Consider the following 20,196-nt stretch of genomic DNA (forward strand, 5'->3'; position numbering starts at 1 on the left):
TATGAAGGTTGGGAGTTTTGGAGATTGTTTGGGGGGAGTGCTCAGAATTGAACCAGAACCTCCTTGCTGGGTTAGTGTTCTTATCACCGAGGTGGCACCCAACCACAGGGACTTTTTTCTAGCTTTGTACATTGTCATTGTTAGCCACTTGGTTCTTTATTATTTGTTGTGATGGTTGTGTGTCAGAAAGTTAATACTGGGGTTCTTGTTTGGCCAAATAATGTTAAATTACTTGTAAAATTCCAACTAGGGACTGGGAAGAGAGGACAGCAGGTAAATTAATTGTTGGGCAAGGGTGAGGACCTTTGGAGCCCGTATAAAGCGCACACACCTGTAATCCCATTGTTCAGGGCTGAGAGTCAGGGCAGGCTTGAGACAGGTGGATCCTGAAGGCTCCTTGGTTAGCCAGGCTGATGCAGGAGGTGAGAGTCATGTTCAGTTAGAATTTCTGAGCCCCAAAATAAAATGTGGAAAGTGAGAAGACAAAAGATGTGTGCGTGTGGCTTTTTGTTTTGTTTTTTTGTTTGTTTTTCGAGACAGGGTTTCTCTGTGTAGCTCTGGCTGTCCTGGAACTCACTCTATAGACTAGGCTGGCCTCGAACTCAGAAATCCACACGTCTCTGCCTCCCAAGTGCTGGGATTAAAGGTGTGTGCCACCACTGCCCAGTGCATGTGGCCTTTACATTATGCACTGGTGAGGGACTGACTGCTCACGACCTACTCATTCATGTACTATAAACCAGTTCTTCCATGTTCATCCACAATAGGGGAACCAGTCTTCTGGGATAGTTCTTATTCTGATCCAAGAATTACGCTATCCTAAGTTAAATGCTCTTTCTTGAATAACGTTATACACTGGATAGTCTGTCCTTTGGGGAGATAGACTTGAGCTGCCTGGCCAGTTGTTTAGTACTTTCTGTGGTTGAGTTCCCAGCACCTGACAGAGCAACAAGTGACCTTGTGACATTTTATAGCCACGGGGCCTTAACTGTCTACCTGTGCAGTGAGTATGAGTTGATTGTGGCTCTGAAGAATGCTCTCCTGTAGGATTCTACTTGGTTTTTTCCCCCTTGGATTTGCCAACTGTAGCTCTTTAGTGGGGAAGGAGAGCTATGGCCTCAGGCGCACTTCAGTCTCAACACCAGCTGGAAGGATTTGCTCACTTTCCTCCAACCACAGTGTGATTCAGGGGTGCTGTGTGGAGCCATAGCTCTTTAGAACTCAATTTTTGCACAACTTTTGCTGGAAAAGCACTCTTATCTATCTAGCACAGCTTATTTCAACAAACAGCCTTTAATTCCTACAAAACTGAAACAACTGTCTTGTAGTTGCAGTCTGCACTATTTTATATTTGGGTTTTAGTGGAATAAAAACAGACCTTTGCCTTCAGTTACTAATGTTTCAGGATGCTTGTAATTTAGAAGGATGTTTTGAGAGTGGTTTGTCAGGTTGATATTTTGACATAAATTGTGTTTAAAGGCATTTGTGATGCAATCAGGCTACTGCCAGGTGGAATTGAAGAGAATTCTTTTAGGATCTGACAGCTCCAGACTTGTATGTGCAACAGACTGTTTGCTATTGCTTAACATCCTGTGAGGAGGTTCCAAATGAACAAGGTCCTCCTCACACACTTGAGAATTTGTCAAGGGAGTGAATGATACGCTCTGCCTATTTCAGCACACAGCTCTCAGGTTTATATTTGTGATGTTTATTTTTGAGACAGGGTCTCACTGTGAATCCCTAGCTGGCCTCAAACAGATCCACCTATCTCTTGGGATAAAGGCATGTGCCACCATGCCCAATTTTCATTGTGTGTGTGTGTGTGTTGGCTTGAGGGAGAGAGACAATGAGAAGACTTGAACACATGGCATATGCTATGGTGGATGCATGGAGCTCAGGACAACTTTGAGAGTTGGTCCCTCTTTCCGCTGCCTTTCACAGATGGAAGTCAGAGTGTGAGAGTTCTGTAGCAAGCACATTAACCTGGGCTGAACTATTATTGCACTAGCCACGGCCCTTCTGATCAGTAACAGAGAGGTTTGCATGTAAAGCAGTTTTTAAAGAAGTAAATGGTATATGCGGGGAAGTTTTATTGTGACCCTTTTAAGCACAGGCAGCACTTTTTTTTTTTTTTTTTTTTTTTTTTTTGGAGACAGGGTTTCTCTGTATAGCCTGGGCTGTCCTGGAACTCACTCTGTAGACCAGGCTGGCCTTGAACTCAGAAATCCGCCTGCCTCTGCCTCCCAAGTGCTGGGATTAAAAGTGTGCGCCACCACTGCCTGGCACAGGCAGCACTTATAGAATGCCTCAAAGCTTATAAAACTTTGAAGGGTCATCTGATGTCATTGAGGGGAGTAGATGTAAGTCAGAGATTCTGAAGCACCAGGTTCTCTCTGCCTTGCAGCCCTTATGCTTATTATTTAGAAAATTTAGACTAGTTAAATCATCAAAAAGATTCTCACTGCCTTCTACAGAGCCGTTGTCATGGGAAACCTCATTGGTTTGTCACCTGGCTGGCACTTGGGGCCCTAGGCAAGTATTGTGAGTTCCAGGCTGGCCAGAAGATGTCCTTTAAGGACACCCAGACCCCCAGTATTCCACATCCCTCAAGCCCTTATCCAGGGGATTTTGGGGCCAGTTGTTTTTTTTTTTTTTTTTTTTTTGGGTTTTTCGAGACGGGTTTCTCTGCATAGCCCTGGCTGTCCTGGAACTCACTCTGTAGACCAGGCTGGCCTCGAACTCAGAAATCCTCCTGCCTCTGCCTCCCAAGTGCTGGGATTAAAGGCGTGCGCCACCACTGCCCGGCTTTGGGGCCAGTTTTTAAAACTTGTTTTTAGACATAGCTTTCTAATACAATTGTGTATTATTAACCTGTGGAGATTGAAAGTGATCTTAAATTTGTCTGTCTAAATGTGGATGAAATGTCTGTTTCTTATTTTGATAGTTTTGAGGTACAGAGATGGGGAAGCAGGAGTTCTTGGACAGTTTTTATGCTCCAACTGGAGGCTTGCAGTTTAAGAGCCAAGCAGCTGCAGCACTGTCCCTGGTTCTGAGTCCCTCCCCCCCCCCCTCCCTCCCTCCCTCCCTCCCTCCCCATTCGTTCATCCATCCCAATCCCTGTGTCCATCCCCGGTAACAGTGAGATCGGGGATTATTGAAGGTCCAGCACACAGCTACCTAGCTGGCTATGCAGAAAAGCATGCCTCCTTCAGGCAGTAAGACCCGTCTCCTGCTGGAGTATTTGTCCTGGCAGGCGAAAAGCAAAGCTCCTGGACAAGGTTGCATCGTTTGTGGAATTGACCTGCTTCTGCGATCAGTGTTTTGGAATGGTGTTCAGAGGCTGATTTAACCCCAAGATTAGCCAGATATGGTGGCTCCAGCTGTGGTCTGAACATCACAAACTTAGTTTTGTTTTCAGATGTTTAGTGAACTCAAGAAAATAGTCTGTATGGTTAAGGTTTTTATTCAAAAATCTTTTGGGGGTGTGTGTGCGTGTGTGTAGATGGATTGGTATGTGTACGTGTAAGTACATGTACCCTCAACAGTTCAGATGAGGACATTATATCCCTGGGAACTAAGAATTACAGGCAGTTGTGAGCTGCCATGTTGGTTTTGGGAACCAAACTCGGGTATTCTGCAGAAGCAGTGAATGCTCTTAACTTCTGGACCTCTGAGTCATATCTTCATTCCCTGGGTTAAGTTTTATTATTTTTTTTTGGTGCTATGCGTAGGACCCAGGAATCTTTATGCACACTAGGCAAGAGCCTCTCCTAAGACCTACAGCCCTACCCTGGAGGATTACATTTTAATTAGTAGGAAGCTTACTGCAAAATGACTTTCCCTATCAATTATGTAAAGGTTCTTAAATATCTAAGCCATTAATCATTACAGAATAAGAGTAAATAAGAAATGATACACATAAGCATCTTATATACAGAATAGTTCTTTTATTAGTTGCAAATGGAGCAGATTATCATGCATTGTGGCTAATATTCATCTGCCTTCAAACTTGAAAACTTGCATTAGTAAATGTAAGAGTTATATTACAATTAGAATTTAGTGACTACAAATTAACACCATAAATGTATTCTTGTATATCTAGTCCAACTGTGAAGATAAGCTCACAAGTTTCTTATTTTTCCTTAAAGCTGGAGATACAGATGACCCACCAAGAATTACTCAGAACCCTGTCATCAATGGGAATGTAGCCCTGAGTGATGGGCACAGCAACGCGGAGGAGGACATGGAGGACGGTAAGTACCGCTCGCTTCCTCACAGCCGTGGAGTGCTGTCAGAAACAAAACCCACCTGTATGTTTTCCTTGAGTACTTTCTAGCCTTAGAGTAGTTAGTTATCAGGAGGTTATATCTGAGGGCAATTTAGCATCTTATTTTTGTTTTGAATTTCAAGATTGTGTAAAATTTCAAGGTAAGTTGCTTCTCCTCAGCCTAGGCAAGGGGGTTCAAATCCAGAGGTTTATAGTGAGTGAGTGTCTGCTCATACCCACAGGTCTCCAGCCACTGTTAGCATTTAGGGTACCAGGGAGATTTTTCTCTTCCCATTTGTTTGCACCAAGATACTTTCAGGCATTGGGATTTGTTTTTCTACTGCATTCCCACTTTAGTGGTGTCTTCTAAGTCCTACAATTGAGAACGCCTCCCAGCTCCTGTTAGGAATGAAGAGCCAAGCATTGGGCCCTGTACTTCCTCCACTCACTTTTCTTTGTAGCTTCCATGTGGAAAAGCGTATGCATATGTATATACATGGGCATTTTGTGTCAGGGAATCACTTTTTCTTTTGAGAAATCATCTTTATATCATCTTAAGAGATGTAAACATTTGCAAGCCAAAGTCCTGAGAAGGGAGCAGCCAGTAATTTTATGCAGCCCCTGGAATCTTGCAGTGTAATATGAAACCATGTTCTGTACAAGCATGTCCATCAATCCTCATGAGGGTTGTGTCCTTCCCAGGGGAGTAACGGGGCAGTTGAAAGGAACCATCAGGCACGGGCTGCACCACCAGAAGGACTGCTGTTCAGACCTCCTGCCAAAAGTTCAGCCTCCATGCGAAACTGCAGCCGCAGTTGAGAGTTCTCTCACAGTGCGGTTTACCCCTGGCAGCTGGCTGAGGCAATTTCTGAGGAAGGTAAAGAGGCGTGGGCTACACCCCGCTGCTTTGTTCCCCATGGAGTGCGCTTTCCACTGTAGATGAAGGGCATCGGTGTGGGTGTGGTCTTATTGGTTATTGGGCGTTTGGTGGTTTCACTTTGGACACCAGAGATGCCAGGATCGTTTCAGAGAGGACATTTGGGAAAGTGGCCAGGCAGAGGTTCCAGGTGTGCATTTGGGGTCAGTTTGAGTTGTATGTAGAGCGGTAGCCAAGCCTACCCTATCAGCTCTCCAAGTGCAGCTTGTTTTAAGCAGTTCCTCTCTTCCTAGGAGTGTAAGGACACATAGATACAGCAGTGAGACAGTGGGTCATTCTGTGTATTAGAAGACACCAGTGTTTCCCACTAAACCCTACCTGCTTCCTCTCTGTAGCCAGAAACAACCAGATGTCTCTAGACATTGCTAAATGTCTCCTGGGGGCCTGGGTGGCCTAGATTGAACCACGGTTAAGGGTCAGCATTCTCTTTTCTCAGGGTAAATAGTACTGAATTCTTTCTTAGTACTAAGTACTCAATCTTTTATCACAAGACCTGAGAGGAGCAGTGGCCCAGCTTGGCTTCTCAGATGGAGAAGCAGAGTGGTGGTCCTCTTGGTGTGCAGTTGGAAGTGTCTTCAGCACGGGCTGGACCTGGGCCTGTTCACAGCATGGCAGAGGCGGGGGTGGGGTGGGGGCTCTGTTTTTGGAGCAGATCTTAGGGTGAGCTTTTCTAGAAGTAATGTGACTGTGAAACACTGATGTAGGTTGTATGTGTTGTGTGGCCAGGGTCAGAACCTTGGGAAATTGGAGGAGTTCTGCATTGCCCATGCCTTAGCCGTCCACGCCCAGGGTTTCCTTAATGATCCCTTAGACTCTGGCTTTGAACCCCTTTACTTAGATCTTTTTAAAACATATCAAATTAGAACACATGATCTAGAAAACATTAGATCAAGGCCATTTTGTAACCAAGTGATCTGTGACTTTGTTGTGCTCAGAGTCCTTAGAGCCATTTTTTGTGTAAGAACTTGGGTAGCTTGGCAGTGCAGACATTAATGGAGGACACGTGTAGTTGAGGAAGAGAGCATTTTTAAAAATGCCTGTTAACAGACTAATGGGATGGGCAGGTCTTAGAGCTACTTTCTTATCATATTTATTCTTTTTCTTGTCAAGTATCACTTTTGCTTAGATGACAGGAAGCCTTAGAGCAAACACATGGGCTATGAAGATCTAGGTAGAGCTGCATTAAATTGTAGGCCTCTGAAAACAACCCGTCTCTTAAGATTCACTGACTTGCAGAATTCATATTAGAATGACTAGTATGTCAGAAGGTTTGAGAAGACATAACTCTAGAGTCGCCATATAGAGAAATTCGTCCCTTCAAAAGCCAAAAGTGTCATGTCTGTATGTGCTTTCTCTACAGAGTTGAGGCCAGGGCAGTCCACTCGGGGTGTGTGTGTGTGTGTGTGTGTGTGTGTGTGTGTGTGTGTAAGTACATAGACTCCTGTGTACCACTGCATTTATTCTTGGGCAGAAATCGTTGTCAGGTTGGTCAGTCTCAAGGAATTTCCTCTAGAAGGATAAGCAGCAGGCTTTTAGTGTTGTGGTTAGGTTTCAGGTTTCAGGTTGCCATTCATTTGGCAGTTCCAAATTCTCATTTGTCCTACTTGTTTGAGCACCAAGGGCCTAGTTCATCATGTCAGCTGTAGGCTGGATCTATGATTGGATTATATCCCAGCCCCCAAGTTATTCACAAGAAGTTTCAACTTCCTTAGCCTGTTCTAAGAATGTGCCTTCAGTATAATGCTGAGATCCAGTGCGACATATCCAGACTAGTGAACAGGGACCATGGACAGTGCCAGGCTCTCTTTTTAAGATTTACACATTAAGATCAATGTCACTGTTTTTACTTAACATTTAAAGGATAATTTGGCGATTTGACTAATGTGTGGCATGGAAGAACAAAAAAATTGTAGTCTGCTCCAATTTTTGTAGGAATAAATGTAGTCTTACAAGTCTGAATCGCAGGGACAGGCTAGCTTGATCGTAGAATGCACAGTCGCTGTCCTTAGTGTCTCCACAGATGAGATGCGTCATGTCAGTATGCCTCAGTTTTCTTTTCTGTAAAGTGGAAATTAATATTGCTCAGGTGCGATTTGTATGTCCAGTAAAGCATGCAGCTAACCTTTTCTGCTAAGTCCTTTTAGGCAAATCTATGGGGAGAATTCTTCCCCCTTCAAGCAGGTGCAGGAACAACCAACCCAATAGACTTAGGTCAGTCATCAGCACCTGGCAGCTTCCTGGAGCTGCTCTTTGCTCTTCCACTGTGCTCCTGCCATGACTGAGGGAGCTGGGATGTGCTTGGTTACAAAAAAGGGGTGAGAGAACTCTGACAGACTTTGGTAAAGAATACCCTCTTGTGAGGACTGATGGACATGTTTTCTTAAGAACAGACCCAGGTAGTTGCAAACTTCTAGCAACTTTAGTATATCTAGAACAGGCGATCCACAAACCCATGTTATGTGCAGTTTGGAGATGGAAGGTTGTGAGGCTCTATTTTGATGACCTTCAGCACTCTGGGAATGTTTTGGGGGGCAGGGTGTCTCTTAATTAACATGCTCTTCATAAGTCTAGCTATGCATAGTGCTCTGATTATGTTCTGGGACCTAATAGCCAGGGAAGTCAGTACCTAATTCTATGTGGGGGGAGGTGGCCCTCAGTCCCTACCACTCAGGGAGATGTTTCCTCTTTGTTGCAAGACAAGCACAGAAAGTGATTCCTTCAGACACTTGTGCAGCCCCTTGGTTTCCTCTGCCTTTTGTCATGTTTTACTGGTGCTTGTCAGTAGCAACTGTGGCAGAGTGGTTGTGGGAGACGGCTCACTCGCTATATCTTGAGAAGCAACAGTGAACATTTCCTGGGACTGCATCAGCTCACTAGCCTGTGGCCACTTGCCAGTGATGATGCCCTTTTTTAGACGATGCATTTTTGAGACACTGAACCTCTGAGTGGAGGCAGTGAAGGGGCAGAAACCTTCATTGTTGTGCTAATATTCATATTAGAAAGAACTTTAATTTCTCTATAAACAAATTGCTACCATAAAAGGATTCAGCTTATTATTTGACAGCAGTTGAAGCTTGAGGGACTGTCAATCATATGTTCTACTGTGCTCCTAGCACAGTGGCTGGCCCGTGAGCTTCCTTTCTCTCTCCAGTCAGTCCCACCTACGTAAATACAGAAGTATAAGCCCTTCTTTTCCTTCCCTCCCAAGTCTGTCCCCTCAGTTGATTTTGAGGTCTCGGAGTGAAAACTGAAGGAGATGTTCATCCCCCAAAACCCTTAGTTTTCTGAGGAAAGGCAGGTGTAGGTGAGTGGGCCCTCTGTTAGGGTCCAGCTATGTAGAAACTGTGTTTATTAGTGCCTTTTCATAAGTTGGAAAAGCCACTATCATTTCCCAGAGACATCAGCAATTAGAATGGATTAAGATCTTGTAGAGCATCTAGAGTTTACTGCAGTGTTGATATGCTTTTGGTTAATGCCCTGGCTCTATGATTGATGGCATGTTTTCTTGCAGACACCAGTTGGCGCTCCGAGGCAACCTTTCAGTTCACTGTTGAGCGCTTCAGCAGACTGAGTGAGTCGGTCCTTAGCCCTCCGTGTTTTGTGCGAAATCTGCCATGGAAGATTATGGTGATGCCACGCTTTTATCCAGACAGACCACACCAAAAAAGCGTAGGATTCTTTCTCCAGTGCAATGCTGAATCTGACTCCACGTAAGAGTTTAAATGATGCAACTACAAATGCACAGATTTCTGGAGGCCAAGCTCCACCAGTCTTACTCAGTTTCAGTTTCATTGTAACTGTAACAGTCCCTTTTCATTTGGCTCTGGGGATGGAACCTAGGGACTTGCTATATAAGCACTCTACTACCGAGTTACAGCCCCAGCACTGATTATAAGTGTAATAAAAAAGTAACTTCAGTATGCTAGTGCCCCATCAGCCTGGACTGGGTCCATTTGGACTCTGCCGGCCATGAACTATACTTGTTTCCTTGTCCCCAGAAGCAGATGACTTAAGTGTGACTATGGGCTAGATGGAAAGTATACCTCACAGCAGTTAGTAAGCTGTTTAAAAAGTATGCATCTGACATATTTATGGGGGAAAGTTTTGGTCATACTTTTTTCAAAAGGAGGTTTATTTTTAAATTGTCTTAATACCAGTATTTGGGAACTGGAGACAGGAGGTTCAGTTCAAGCCCAGCCTGGATTAAATAAGACCCTGTCTCAGTAACCGAGAAACAAGGACATCTTGCAGGGTCCTCCCAGTTACATGAAAGAGGTTTCATGGTCTATGAGTCTTTCAAACTTTACCCCTTGGTTTTAATCTCAGAAGTTTGCGGTTCTCCCTTCAGTTCACATCCTTGCTGTCACTATTAAACTCCGTTGGAATGACAGTTGGGAGAAGGGTTTGTGTGGACTGTGGAGGTCCCTTTGTCTACACCAAGGAGCCTAACATTGTACTTAGGCCCCATGACACTCCTTGATTCTGATGCTTGAGAACCTTGAAAGTGTTGATTGGAAGATAGCAGCTTTGGTTGTTCTACAAATACTCCCAGGAAGAAAACCATTTATTTCCTTTTCCTTTAGTGTTTGAGAAGTGCCAAGCTAAGGTGGCAAGTGGTGTAGTGGTAAAAACGGTTGCCCAGTACAAGCTATGGGGTAGGCTCCAAGGGTCAGCATTGCCCCCTCCCCTCCAGAAAGGTGTGAAATCAATTTTATCTGTAATGAGGGCCACTTACAGATTAGAGTTTTTCTTGTCTTTGGTCGTAAATTGGTGCCCAGGCTGGCCTGCATAGATGGAAGTCATGGACCCATCTTCTGATGTCCTTGTTGGCAGCACATACTCATGTGCCTGATCCCTCCTGATACGTAGGACAGGTGTGCTGGGAGCCAGCCTCTTGGGCACAGGAACAGGCTGTGCTGGGAACATTGCATTGTGGTAGAACCCAGAGGTGCATCCATCTTCATTTGAGCATTGACGGAGGAAGGGTTTTGCTTTGTTACCAGGATAGCCTAGAATTCACAGTAATCCCCTTACCTCAGGTTCCTGAGTTGTAGAGATTGTGTGTGTGCTACCACTCCTTGCTCATCCACAGTTGTCACAGGGATTTATTTGTACAGGCCATGCAACCACTGAGCTATACTCCTCAGCTACCCACACTTGTGTAAAACGTAAGGCTGACATTGAAAAGTGCAGGCAGGAACCTGTGGATTATACTTAACAGTTAAACACTTTAGGGGTTAAAAATGAACACAAGCCAGATCATGGTACACACCTTTAATCTTAGCTCTCAGAAGGCAGAGAGCCAGGTAGATCTGAGTTGTTGTCCAGCTAGAGTCAACGGTGAGACCCTGTCTTCAAGTAATAAACTAGAACTCTGAACTGAGCTACTGCAGTTGTGACCTCAGATCCTTGTGTTCTGTCCAAGGTAGATTTTCATGTGCTGGTTTTGATGTTTTTAAAATGTGTGGGTCTCAGTTAAATATGCCAGCTAAGGCTTGGTGGGTTTTGTTTCCTTCCCTTCCCAATAGGTCGTGGTCCTGTCATGCACAAGCAGTGCTGAAGATAATAAATTACAGGGATGATGACAAATCGTTCAGCCGACGAATCAGTCACTTGTTCTTCCACAAGGAAAATGACTGGGGATTCTCTAATTTCATGGCCTGGAGTGTAAGTGACAATGTTTAGTCTGTGTCTCAACTGGTACTGATGGTCTTGGTGTTTTTTTTTTTTTTTTTTTTTTTTTTTTAAGTTTTCAAAAATCTTGCGCAGGCAGTGGTGGCACACACCTTTAATCCCAGCACTTGGGAGGCAGAGGCAGGCAGATTTCTGAGTTTCAGGCCAGCCTGGTCTACAGAGTGAGTTCCAGGACAGCCAGGCTACAGAGAAACCCTGTCTCGAAAAAACAAAACAAAACAAAAAAAAAAAACCACAACAAAACAAAATCTTGCTTTGTGAATTGAGCAGCTATGGCTTTCTGGCATTATGTGTTCAGTATATATAAGGATCCGGGTTGCAGCCTTTAAAGCTTTACTTACTGTGCTGTGTGTGCATGGTGTGCAAACTTTATTATCTTTGGTGTATGAGGTTATGTGCAAATAACTGAGTGTGGGCACACATGAGCTAAAATGTGGTCCATTTGTATGAGTTCTGTGGATTCAGCTCAGATCATAGGTTCAGGCTTAGACGACAAGTGCCTGCTCTCTGTGTCATCTCACTAGCTCCTCAGGCATGTCTCTGTCCTTCCTGACAGGGTTTCTCTGTGTGTGGCCCTGGCTGTATTGGAACTCACTAGGTAGACCAGGCTGGCTTCTACCTGCCTCTGCCTCCGCATCCTGACTGCTGGAATTAGAGGTGTGGGCCACCACCGCCTGGCATTAAGTTTGAATTTTTAGAATATCTTTTAAAAACTTGTTTATATGTATGTGAGGATGCCACATGGGCCAAGACTGCTTGTCAGATTCCTTGGGGTTAGAGCCATGGCATTTGTGAGCTATGAGGTGTGGGTGCTGGGATCAAGTTCTGATTCTCATGACAGCAGCAAGCCTGTTAGACAGAACTGTTCTCCAGCCCACTAAAGCAATTTTTTTTTTTTTTTTTTTGGTTTTTCGAGACAGGGTTTCTCTGTGTAGCCCTGGCTGTCCTGGAACTCACTCTGTAGACCAGGCTGGCCTCGAACTCAGAAATCCACCTGCCTCTGCCTCCCAAGTGCTGGGATTAAAGGCGTGCGCCACCACCGCCCGGCCTAAAGCAAGTTTTAGTCACATGATGGAAACTCCTTCCTGGTAGGGGTGACCTTTCTTGGGGCCCCTTTCTGTAGAAGTGGCCAGCGGTGGTCCTTGGCATGCCGCTCTCTAGTCAGAGTATTTTAGAACCTCACCAGCTCACTTACCCTGTGGCAATAAACCCCGAGCACCTTCGTAAAGCCCTAGGGAGCCATACTTAAAACAAAAAGGACCACTTCCAAACAGAGCAAGGTTGCCCACAGAGAGTGCCCTGTGTGTGACGTTTTGAAGCCACACTTTACTGAGTGTGGAGTACAGAGCCAGTCACTTCTTTGGAGTAAAGTGGATACTTGTGTGTTCTTATAGGAGTTGCATATTTTTATTTTACAGGAAGTGACTGATCCTGAGAAAGGATTTATAGATGATGACAAAGTCACTTTTGAAGTTTTTGTACAGGCGGATGCTCCCCATGGAGTTGCGTAAGTTTTGTTCAATTGGGTTCCTGTACTGTATTGAGAAGCACTAGCATACGTTTAAGAGATACTTGTTGTCTTGAGTTTGCTCCCAATACTCAACAACATAGTTGTCTACTTCATACCCTCACCAGTGGGTTTTCTGAATGTAACTGGCCAACACTGGTTTTCCAGTCAGTCTTATCAATAGAGAAACCAGGGCTTTCGTGTGCATGGCTTTTGCTTTTATTTTGAAAACTGCACAGATATGAAAACCTGTCACAGGGAATGTGCTGGGCACTACTGACAGCCCCAGTCACTTTTTAGGTGTGAGGTCCTAAGCTGGGTTGTTGGCCAGGCCCTGGGACTGCGCAGGCATTCAGGCTCATACTTGTGTTAGTATGTAGCGGATTCAGAAGGTTGCTTGGAAGAAGAAGTTTTCTATGGACTGGTAGATTTCTCTGCTGGGTGGCTACATGGGTTGAAAATATCTGGGACACAGCTTAGGGCTATCATTTCTTTTAAGTAGCCACTCAGATAACATGACAAAGATGTGTTGCCCTTGGGGTTTAAAAGTGCATTCTAAAACTTCAAAAATCTGCATTTCTGTCTTCTCCTGCACAAGTGTGTTTCTATACATTTGATGTAGGGGTGTGTGGAGTATTCAGCTGTTGCCTCATCTTACGAATTAGGCATTCACGTTTTGGGGTGTGTGTGTGGGGGGTATTAAGGAAGGAGATTGTTCCGTAGTCACATTTGATGTCTGACAGTGGTGCTGTTAGGAGATAGATACAGGCTGAAGTTAGTGATCATGGCAATCCATGTGCTGGGAGTCAGGCCTCAGTTCCCAGTGTCGTGCCTGGAGGAATGATCTGTGGACCGTCTTCCTTTGTTGGGATGTTAGAAAACAGGATGACATGACATGATGATGCTCAGCTCCACAGATGCCAAGCGCAGATGGCAAACCGAGCCATTATAGATTGTAGAATCCAGGTGTCCTGTGCAGTGGCTCTTCAAACTTGGACTGTCTTTCAGGTGGGACTCAAAGAAGCATACTGGCTATGTCGGCTTAAAGAACCAGGGAGCGACGTGTTACATGAATAGCTTGCTGCAGACCTTGTTTTTCACAAATCAGTTACGAAAGGTAAATGAATAGTATTCTTTTCAGCAGCTTTCTGCCTTCTCCTCTGCAAGGTATGTTAAAGGGCCAGCAAAGTATTCCCTTACCTCCCCAGACAGCAGCCCTTTCTCCACAGGGAGGCCTTGCCAGGCTGCCTTTATTCTCTGGTGGTGGTGGGGTCTGTCAGCTCTTGGAGCTAATTTATGTGACCAGATTTAAAACTGCAAACCATAATGATAACAGTTAATTGACTCTAGGACTAATGTTTCTACCTTGAAATGATATTCCCAGGCTCCCCTGACCTTATTTAGAAATAAAGTCTATGTGATACTGGCTCTCGTAGTTGACACGCTGGCCAGAGATCTGTCTGCCTAGTCTCTTTAGAGTGCTGGGATTAAAGATAGGTAGTACCACACCCAGCCCCACACCCTCTTCTTTACAAAGTTAAGGAAAAGGGAGAGTCTACGTATGTTCTTAGACAGGCTTTAAACTCACTTAGTAGTCTCTGTAAACCTCCTGCCTCAGCTTCTTAATAAGCAGTTTGAATCTAATGATGGAGGGTGGTGCTTTTCAGACTGAGGTGTTTTGCAGACAGTACGGAGTGGGACAGAGAAGGTACTTGTAGGCAGGCAGGCTCCTTGTGTGTCTCATCTGCTGGCTTCTGCCATAGTGGCCTCTGAGGTGGGAGTGTGTGAAGTGATAGCTTGAGTGCCATCTGCATTTCATCATCTGGGTCCTAGACACTGGCAGGGAGTGCTGGGGGAGGGGGATGAGCTGTAGGTGACTTAAGGTTTTTTGCATTCTCTTTTGTTTTTTCTAAATTGTCTCTACAGACATTTGATGGTTTACAAACTTGGGCATAGTTAAGAGGAGCCCCTAGTAAATTGCTTTACTCCTTATGATATTAGAAATGATACTTTTACTTAAAAATTAAACACTTCTAAATCAATTCTTTTAGGCTGTGTACATGATGCCAACAGAGGGCGATGACTCATCTAAAAGCGTCCCTTTAGCATTACAAAGAGTGTTCTATGAATTACAGCACAGCGATAAGCCTGTAGGAACAAAAAAGCTCACAAAGTCATTTGGGTATGTATCAGCAATCCACCTCCATTCTGCTTTCTGTGTAAGGGACAAGAGTGGAGACAGGAGTGACACGGCATCCGGCTCAGGCAGGCTCACACTGGCCCAGGGCTTCTATCCTTTCTCTCTTTGGAAGTAAGGCTTTATCTTAGAGTTTTTCTTGAAAGATTTCACCACTTTCCTTTTTGACAAAGGGAAATGTGTGTGTGTATATAACTTGTAGATAACACCTTCTAGATTTAAAAAAAAAAAACAAATTTAAAGTTTTCGCTGACTGCTAATAAAATTCAGTTTAATCTTTGCATTGTGACAATCCCCAAGATATGAAAAACACCACTGAATTCGAGGCTAGAGGTTGATTTAATTTAGTTTGCAGTCTACATTGCGTCTTAATTCACTCCCTGGAAATGCTGAAATTGAAATGTAGATATTCCTTTTCTCTTTGAAAGGTGGGAAACTTTAGATAGCTTCATGCAACACGATGTTCAAGAGCTTTGTCGAGTGGTAAGTTTTAAGCAGTAACTATTTGGTTGTCACAGTGAATATTTGAGGCAATGCTAGTGGTAGAAGTTCACGGCTAAGCAGACCACTTCCTTCCCTTGGTTTAGGACTGCTGTGTAGGCCAAAGTAAAAGAGTGCTGGGGTCCCACCGCCTTGTCTGGTTTAGGGCTCATCTAGTTGCAAACTGGGAAGGACTGAGTCAGTCAAAGGCGATGCTGGGGACGGTTGAACAGATGTAGCTGTGAGTAGTAGGTTTCTCATTGATGGCCCTGAGCACATGCACAGGAGGCACAAGCCAGGGGAGTGCACGCTGATTTAGGCAGGCGCTGCTGCCCATCCCCATTAGTCACTAGTCATTCCTTCCTGGACTGAGGAAGGACATAGACGCGTGCTCATGCAGACGTGGAATGGACGTTCAAGGTGATTGGCTGGGCAAGGTGTGTTTTCTTTTTTGCAGCACTAGCTGGATTGAATCAGTTCATTAAATATCCATGGACAAACCAGTCAATCCTGTTGACAGGCTCAACCTCATTAATCTCTTGGTGTGGACCATTACGAGTTAAGTTTAGTGATCAATTTACATGCTTTTCCAAAGAGGTAAAATAAACATAAAAAATGCTTCTAAAGGCACTCCAGATTACTAATTCATTCCAAAGACTGTATAAAAGGTTAACCTCAACTATTGCATGTAGATATTTTTTGTAAAAGCAACAAAATCCAGCCAAGAAAGATTTGTATGTTTTTTTATAATTGCATGCCAAAGGTAATATATGTATAGTTTAGAAATTCTTTGACTGTTGGCATTTCCAAGTAAAGTGTTAAAGTACTATGTATTACTCAAGTATAAGTTGTTTTTAATGCCCAAATCTTCTCTTTCAGTTGCTTGATAATGTGGAAAATAAGATGAAAGGCACATGTGTAGAGGGCACCATTCCAAAGTTATTCAGAGGCAAAATGGTGGTATGTGAGCATTAGTTTTAAAGAATGGCTTTGAAAGATGATAGAAGGAGATTTGACAACCAAAGCTGAAGCTGCCTTCTGTTTATTCTTACATTCTTACAGTCTTACATTCAGTGCAAAGAAGTAGACTACCGTTCTGATAGGAGAGAAGATTATTATGATATCCAGCTAAGTATAAAAGGAAAGAAAAACAGTAAGTCTTGTTTCCATACGTCATAAGATTTTACTCATTGCTGCTCTAGCTCCGTGTCTCATTTTTCACAGTGACTGTGTTATAATAAAGGTTAGATGCAGGGAGTGACATTTTAAGCATACAGCACACTGGGTGACTACCTGCTTCTGTATGTGTATGTCCAGCTGCCCCGAAGCCTCTTGTGGCCTGCCAAATCCCCGGATCCCCCTCACCACTCAGGAAACACCTCTAGCATTCAGCAACTTGGGCCAGCATGGGTATAGTCTGGTGCCTTTTTCAGCATCGTGGTCATGTATGGCTCATGTGTTCCTTATAGGACCAGTGGCTTGATTATCACCTAATGTTCATCTTAGGGGCCTTTATCTTCAGGTATATTGCTTATCTACAGGTTCAGGCCATTGCTCTCATTTTCTGCTTGCATTTATGGCAGACACAACGTCATGTGTCTATTGGTGTGGACTGATATGTAATAAGTTTAGTGATCAGTGTATGTGCGTTTTTACAGAAGTAAAGCCAGTGTAAAAGATTCTGTACATTTCATTGTAAAGTCTGTACAAGTTAGGCTTCTGATGTAGATGAATTTTTCCTGAACATAGGTTCCGGATTGGCAGGAGTTTTATTTGTCCCACTGTCTTCCTGTTGGGACCCTTTTTCCTGTGTTAAGCTGGGGTTTATGATTTCTGTGCACTCTGTTTTTTCCATGCTCTGCATAAGTATCACTATGTTCACATCTTGTGTTCCTTCCGTCCTGCCTCTTGCTGCATGGATCCTTTGCTGTTTAGTTCTTACTGCCTCGACTTGTTAATTTTTTCTCTCGGCTCTTTCGTTGTTCTCCCTGGCCCCTGTGTTCTTTGTCTCAGGATGCCTGCCCCACACCACCTGTTGGCCTCAGTGTGACTTCTGGTGTGTTACCTTCGGTCTCCCAAGAGGAGAAGGCCTTTGTGTAACTGCCTGACCTCACTCCTCATACTGCCTTTTGTTTAGTGACTTGTGCTGATTTTAGTGAAGTCACTGTAGTGGTTGTTGCTCTGTTGTCACTGTTCTGATTGTGTCAGGATACCAGGGCTGATACCACATTGTCCCGTGCAGGTCCATCTTTGGCCTGGTTCCTCTTGAGTTTCACCCCCTGTTTCTGGCCCACTGATTGTCTAGGCTGCAGTCCTGTGCTGTCTTCATTGATTAAGCTGATGAGTGTTTCAGCAACATGGAAACGAAGTACTTGAGTTTCCCTCCTTTCCACCATGTTTCGGCAGGGACTGTGCAGTGGCTGTGTTACTGCACTCAGTGGCTGGGGAGGCTGCCCTCATACTCTGCTGGGTGTCCTAGTCACATTGATATATGTAATCCCCACCCAGGCTGCCTGTGTTGTGTGCTTGAGCTTTATTGATCGTACCAATTGACCTGTTGTTTTTGTTTCTTTTTAAAGTATTCGAATCATTCGTGGATTATGTGGCAGTAGAACAGCTAGATGGTGACAATAAGTACGACGCTGGGGAGCATGGCCTGCAGGTAACCAGCCGCCTGCCCGCGCCCGCCCCGAGCCCCGCGCCGCGCCGCGCCGCCTCCAGCCCTTTACCCAGGCACTGACGACACACTGCGCTATGCTCTTCTTTCTTGCGCTTTTGAGATTTTGAGCCTATGGGCGTTTTCTCTCTGAGGTGGGAGTGTGTTGGTTTGAAGAGCTGTTGTGCTTCAGCTGTAGAAGCAGCAGAGGAGGTACCGTGTGCTCTGAGAATTGACAGTCTCTGTTCACCTTCGACAGCAGTCCCTGACCCGCTCAGCAGGAAGTGTCTTGGTTCTTATAGTTTTGTTTCATTTTTAAAATTTTGTTTACTTACTTATTTATTATTTATTTATACAAGTATAACATAGCTGTCTTCAGACACACCAGAAGAGGGCATCAGATCCCATTACAGATGGTTGTGAGCCACCATGTGGTTGCTGGGAACTCAACTCAGGACCTCTGGAAGAGCAGTCAGTGCTCTTAACCACTTAGCCATCTCTTTTTTCATTTTTTTGATACAGGGTTTATTTACTCTGTGTAGCCATGGCTAACCTGGAACCTGCTTTGTAGAACAAGTTGTCCTCGAACTTGCCTGCCTCTGCCTCCGAAGGTCTCAGACTAAAGGTGGGTGCTGGGCCAGATTCAGGGAACGACTTATCAGAGCACTTACCAGGTCTGCCGACTTGTAGCTCTGTGTCTTGGCTCTGGTCTGCTGGTTCACATCACTGAGGACCAGAAGCCTTTGATGTATATAGAGTGAGCCCTGGGAGATGTGCTTGAGAGGAAGCATGCAGTCAGCTTTCCTACCCAAGATGACTTAGCATCTGCATCAAGTAGTGTCTTGCATGAGGGAGCCCTATCTTCAACACTACATTACAAAGAATATTGCCAAATAGGTTTTCCATCTGTTAACTGGGAGGGAGGTTAGAAGTGAAGATCAGGGGTGAGGTTGAGATATTGGTGACAAGTTGATCCCTGACTCTGTGCCCAGCATTCAGGTTACTCGTTCTCTTGGTGTTTTTAAGACAAGGTTTCTCCCTGTACCTCTGGATTTCCTGAAACTGGCTCTGTAGACAAGGCTGGCCTTTAACCAGTTTTCTTTTTTTATGGTTCTCTTTTTTTTTTTTCATAGTGTTTGACTATAATATTCCTGGTACCAAGTAACCATTTAAATAACTAGTGTCCCCCTGCTGGTCATCCAGGTTAGGTTGTAATCTCCCACACATTGAACTAGAGGCTCTCTAAAGAACTTCCTCACGTTTTCGTGTGTGTGTGAGTGTGTGTGTGTGTGTACATGCATGATGTGCATGTGTGGGGATGTATGTGGAGATACGTTTCGAGGTCAGAGGTAGCTTTGGACACCGTTCTTTCATTTCATCTGATGTTTCAGGGATCAGTCACATCAGGTCTGTCACCCTCGTGGGGCAGCTACTTGTCTTCACCTCTGAGCTCTCCCACTGGTCAGAGCCACTTCTCTTTTAGCTTAATTAACAGGAAAAACTGGATGGCATGGGGTACATGTTTAGTCCTAGGATTTGACAAGCAGACAGGAGGTCCACCCCAGCCAGGGTGACATGGTGAAACTGTCTCAAAAAAAAGCAAAAAAGACTGGTAAACCTGGAGTGTTAACTTAGGAGACAGAGGTAGGAGGGTCACTACAAGTCCAAAGTTTATAATGTGAAACTCCCATCTCCAAGAAAAGCAAAGATACACAGAGGTGAACTAAAAATCATTTCTTCTCAACTTCCAGGAAGCAGAGAAAGGTGTGAAATTTCTAACATTGCCCCCAGTGTTACACCTGCAACTAATGAGGTTTATGTATGACCCTCAGACGGACCAAAACATCAAGATCAATGACAGGTAATGGGGAGGTTGAGGGGCTCAGTGACCCGAGTTGTCTCTGTTCTCCATCCTCTTAGGGATGGTAGAGATGTCATCTGACAGGTGGTTGTTCTCAGTTGATTGTCCCCTGACCCCAACCCTCTGCTCTGCCATGTTGAAGGCAAAGGGCAGGGATTTCTGACTAGGTCACAGAGTTTGTCCTTAGGTTTTGACTAAATGTAGATTTTTACCATGCTTCCAATATTTTGTTTTTAGCTTCCTGAATGTTCTAGGACTTCCAGGAGTGATGATGTATGTTTACCCTATTATAGATTTTTAGCCATATTTTTAAGACAACAGATTCAAGAATGTAGGGATGTGCTTCCATTGATAGCGCATTTGGCTACCATATGTGAGGACTGGGCTTCATCTCTAGGACTGCATGAACCAGCATAGGACTGGCATGGTCCAGCATAGGGCAGGTGGAGACAGCAACCTGAGACATTCAAGATCATCCTTACAGAGTGAGTTAGAGGTCAGCCTGCCCTAAGTGTTAGCCTTTGTATGAGTGGTGATAAATGCTTTCTTTGAGGTGGGGTTTTTTTGTAGTTGGTGTTCTTGGTTTTTTGGGGGGTG

The 20,196-nt window shown here is 44.5% G+C and overlaps 1 protein-coding gene across 2 annotated transcripts in view; it reads left to right on the top strand.

Moving 5' to 3' along the window:
• The window catches only part of Usp7 (ubiquitin specific peptidase 7), a 49,015-nt gene that overhangs the window by 15,622 nt on the left and 13,197 nt on the right, over positions 1-20,196 (top strand). The window contains exons 1-12 of one of the 2 annotated variants that reach the window (XM_028778314.1): positions 4,146-4,253; positions 4,970-5,144; positions 8,716-8,914; positions 10,733-10,871; positions 12,317-12,405; positions 13,414-13,522; positions 14,457-14,587; positions 15,031-15,085; positions 15,962-16,042; positions 16,145-16,235; positions 17,662-17,744; positions 19,490-19,599. In XM_028778314.1, coding sequence (XP_028634147.1) covers positions 8,829-8,914; positions 10,733-10,871; positions 12,317-12,405; positions 13,414-13,522; positions 14,457-14,587; positions 15,031-15,085; positions 15,962-16,042; positions 16,145-16,235; positions 17,662-17,744; positions 19,490-19,599 — 974 coding nt within the window. In that variant the 5' untranslated portion in view covers positions 4,146-4,253; positions 4,970-5,144; positions 8,716-8,828. Of the gene's footprint in view, positions 1-4,145; positions 4,254-4,969; positions 5,145-8,715; positions 8,915-10,732; positions 10,872-12,316; positions 12,406-13,413; positions 13,523-14,456; positions 14,588-15,030; positions 15,086-15,961; positions 16,043-16,144; positions 16,236-17,661; positions 17,745-19,489; positions 19,600-20,196 lie in introns of those variants that run through there. The other variant, XM_028778313.1, reaches the window with a different exon arrangement.

Source organism: Grammomys surdaster, unplaced genomic scaffold, assembly GCF_004785775.1.
Source record: "Grammomys surdaster isolate TR1022 unplaced genomic scaffold, NIH_TR_1.0 334, whole genome shotgun sequence".
NCBI classification, from domain to species: domain Eukaryota; kingdom Metazoa; phylum Chordata; class Mammalia; order Rodentia; family Muridae; genus Grammomys; species Grammomys surdaster.